The sequence below is a fragment of the Erithacus rubecula genome (assembly GCF_903797595.1).
Source record: "Erithacus rubecula genome assembly, contig: scaffold_256_arrow_ctg1, whole genome shotgun sequence".
Taxonomy (NCBI): Eukaryota; Metazoa; Chordata; class Aves; order Passeriformes; family Muscicapidae; genus Erithacus; species Erithacus rubecula.
This window is the reverse complement of record NW_027636069.1, coordinates 140,626-144,498: the sequence shown is the minus strand read 5'-3', so window position 1 is coordinate 144,498 and position 3,873 is coordinate 140,626. Positions and strand designations below refer to the sequence as shown.

The 3,873-nt window shown below is 59.7% G+C and overlaps 1 protein-coding gene across 1 annotated transcript; it reads right to left on the bottom strand.

Moving 5' to 3' along the window:
• Positions 1-1,631: 1,631 nt before the first annotated feature.
• Positions 1,632-3,122, bottom strand: LOC306815858 (serine/threonine-protein kinase pim-1-like). Its single transcript, XM_079332384.1, has 3 exons — positions 2,801-3,122; positions 2,012-2,188; positions 1,632-1,757 (listed from the first exon to the last, which is right to left on the bottom strand). Exons 1-3 carry the CDS (start codon positions 3,048-3,050, stop codon positions 1,651-1,653), a joined length of 534 nt encoding a protein of 177 aa, XP_079188510.1. The 5' UTR covers positions 3,051-3,122; the 3' UTR covers positions 1,632-1,650.
• Positions 3,123-3,873: the final 751 nt, after the last annotated feature.

Genomic DNA, 3,873 nt, shown 5'->3' with positions numbered 1-3,873 from the left:
TTTTACGGCATGTTTTCTGTTTTAAACTAAAGAAAAAGAAAAAAGAAAAGAAAAAACCTCTATAAAATGTGAAAGATAAAACCCCGCCCAAGTTTGCAGTGAAAAATCTTCCGTAACTTTTAATTCAGTTTAATAACTGATCTTTGGCAGCAGAAAACTCAGTTATTTAATTTGTAAATGAGTTGATGGCATTGATCCATTTTACTGGCCTCAGTAACCTTTTTTAAAAAGATTTTGAGGTTTGTTTCCAGTATTGTTATTTTAAATTGTGGTGGAATTGGAGTGAAGCAAGAAGAAATTGTTTTGTGCCCTGCCAGCTCCTGGCAAGACTGGCAATCTAAACTCTGTCACTGCCCAAATCCTTTAGGAGATGCTCTTCCTTCTCACCCCGTGAAAGAGCTGCACATTCCCTTTGAAACTGTCAGGGGCTTCTTAAAGACAGAAAGTCACACTTACAGGTTTTTGCTTGGTTTGGGAGTGCAGAACGGAAATTCTCCTTCCATCAGCCCCAGGCTGCACTGCCTTAGGAACACGGCCCCTCGCCAGGTTTTGCTCACTCGTGGCACTTCTAGAGGAAGAAGAAAAGTGCAACTGCACAATTCCAGCCAAAAAGGAATGAAGAGTGGGACATTCTGTGGAAATCCAGAGGTTCAGCTGGCACCGTGGAGAGTGTGGGTTCTTGCCCATTGGGTGTGAGTCCCTAACTGCAAACCCTTGGCCTGCAGGAGCGTCTCACTCACCTGCAAAGCAGAAAGCTCAGGCAGTACGCTCGGAACGGGCTCGTCTGGTGCAAAGCTGTCAGAGCCCTGTGAGGGCAGAGCCCTGTGCCCAGGGCTGAGCCCAGCAGAGCCCTGGAACAGCCCAGAGCTGCCTCAGCATCCGCAGAGCCCGGCTGCAAGGAGAGAAACCAGAACCCGCCCGTCAGCCGAAGGCTCCTGTCCCCCTTGTCCCGACCCCGCAGTGCCCAGGCCGTGCTGGCTGTGCCCAGAGCTGGGCACAAACCTCCCAGTCACTGCTGCCCCTGGGAGCAGAGCAGGAGGGCAGCACGTGTGCCCAGCCTGCAGCCACCATGGCACATCCAGCCCCTCAGCAGCTGCCCACAGCCAAGAAGCAGCTTGGCAGCCACTCAAGAGTTCCTTGCATCCACCCCAGCAAAGGGGGGAACCTTTGGTGCCCAGCCAGGCCGTGCCATGCCCAGATCTGGGAGCATCCCCCTGCCTGGGGACTCACCTGCAAATTGGGCCTGGAATGTCTTTGAAGAAGATGCCAGAATCGAAGTCGATCATCTCCAGCTGCCAGTGGCCAGGGCCAGGCAGAGGTTGTCATCCTTGAGGTTGTCCTTGCAGCCGCCCCACCTGGTACAGCTTCTCCAGGGGCTGCTTCTCCTTCCCTGGGGGCCAGACCAGGCTGTCTGTGCTCTGCCCAGGGACTCAGCCATCACTGAACCAGGACAGGTAAAACCAGGTCGAATGGTGGCTGCCAGCGCTTGCAAGACCAGCTCAGCTCCAGAACAGATGCTCCCATCTGATGACCCCTGCTCCATGGTACAAAAAATCTGGGTTTCTTTGCTTCTTGTGACCAAGAGATGTGTGTAGCTGTTTGATCAAAGGCTCCTGGATTAAATGGTGCCCTGTGAATCTCTCCCATCTTCTAGGGCAGATGAACATCCTGCAGCCAAGGGTCATGGAACAGATCTTCCACAGATGGCCTGTCCAAGGAGCGCATGGATAAACACCAGCTGATAACATCTCGGCACTCTGGGGAGAGAAACCAGCAAGCACCAGTCAGCTGGAGAAGGACCCTGTTTGCTTTGCCCCACTGTTCCCATGCCCAGGCGCTGCTGGATGTGCTCAGAACTGGGCCTAAACTTTCCAGACAACTCCCTGTTTTGGAGGAGAGCAGGAGAGCAGGACATGAGCCACCTCCTCAGCAGGTGCCAGAGCAGGATGCTCACGAGCCCACTGCTGTCTCCCAGCACTGGTATTCCCCGTGCCCAGAGATGAGGATCCACCTTGAGAGAGCCCTTGTGGGAACTTGAGCTGGCCCCGGATGATGCCCCGGCCCCTCCTGAACGGGTGCTTCCCGCAGACCATCTGGTACAGCACGATGCCCAGGGACCAGATGGTTGCTGCCTCGCCGTGGTAGCATTTGCGGTAGGTCCATTCCGGGGGGCTGTAGGATGGTGTTCCTATGGAATACAGATGGAGCTCATCAGGGGAATGCTGCTGCTCCCAGAGCCTGGCCCCAGCATCCCTGGGCATGGGGGGGCTGCAGCAGTGGCACAGGGGGTGACCTGCTGCCTCCTTGCCAGCACCTGGCTCTTGTGTACAAATCTGGGGTTGGAAAAGAAGCCACTGGTATTGGGAGAGGGCAGTAGAAGCCCTGGGAAGGCCCAGCTAGGACACACAGAAGAAAAACCCACCCAGTGGTGGGAAAAACCCACTCTCCTCCCTGCTTGCATTGCCCCCAGAAAACACTAATAAGCTAAGGCAAACAAGGGCAGCAAAGCAGTCCAAGCCCTTCCTCGCCTGCACACCAAACTGAGCAGTGCCCAGGTCTGACCCCCCTCTCTGCCACCCCCATGGGGTTTGTGTCAGGCTGGCTGCCCCAGCTCCAGCCACGGCTGAGTGGCTGGTGAATGAAGTTGCCAGAGCTGGCAGCTGGCCCCCCTCTGACCCCCACCCAAGAGCAACTTGGCTGCAGAAGCAATGCCATGGCCTGCAGCAAAGGGGGAAATCCCTGGTGCCACAGCCAGGCTGGGCAATGAGATGCCCAGGAGCATCTCCCAGGCTCGGCTCACCTGCAAACTGGGTGTAGACTGTGTCCTGGAGGAAGGTGCCACAGCCGAAGTCAATCAGTTTGAGCTGCCCACTGTCCAGGTCGATGATGATGTTGGCCGGTTTGATGTCCCTGTGCAGGACCCCGCAGCTGCTGCAGTGACGCACGGCCTCCAGCACCTGGCGAAACATCCCCCGCGCCTCCTCCTCCGGCAGGAATCTCCGAGCCGCGATGAAATCACGGAGGTCCTGACATCGCTCTGGACGCTCCATCACCAGCAAGAAGCAGCTGGGCAGCTCAAACCACTCCAGCAGCTGAATGACTCCAGGGAACCCAGTGGACACCTTGTCTAGGAGCACAATCTCCAGGGGCGCACGGGCGCCGTCGGGCTGCGCGAGGAGCACGATGCCGTCAGCGGGGCTGAGGCCGTGCCAGGGCTCTGGGGCTCCTCAGCCAGCCCGGGATGCTCTGCACCCCCCGCTCACCCCACGCCCGCTCTCCCTGCAGGGCTCCCGGCGGCTCCCACCCTGCCGGGCCCCGGCTCCTCTCCGCCCGGCACGCCCCGGCTTCTGCCGCTGGCCCCACTCACTCACCAGCTCGCCCCAGTGCTGGATGCGATTCCTGGGCACGCGCTTGATGGCGACCTACGAGCCAAGGGGCAGCAGCGGGCTGAGCTCGCTGCCCAGCACGCCGCGCTCCAGCCTCCCCTTCCTCGTCTTCTTCTTCCTCCTCCTCCTCCTCCCTCCTCCTCCACCCCTGCCTCTCACCGGGGCGCCGTCCGCGAGCCGGGTGCCCGAGAAGACGCTGCCAAAGCCGCCGCTCCCCAGCAGCGAACCCATCCGGTACCGCTCCTGCAACGCCTCCTGCGCCTTCCCTGCGGGCGACACGCGGCTGTCAGCGCTCGGCCCGGGGCCAGACACGGCCCCCGACCGTTCCCCGAGCGTCCTGGGCTGGGCATCCCCACCCACCCCGGGCCCCGGCGGAGCTCGGGCCGGGGGAGCCTCGGCGGGGGTGGCGGGAGTGGCCGCGCCGCGTGTGCCCTCCGCGGGTCCCGGGAGGAGCCGGAGACGGGGCCGGGGCCGGGGCTGGGGCTGG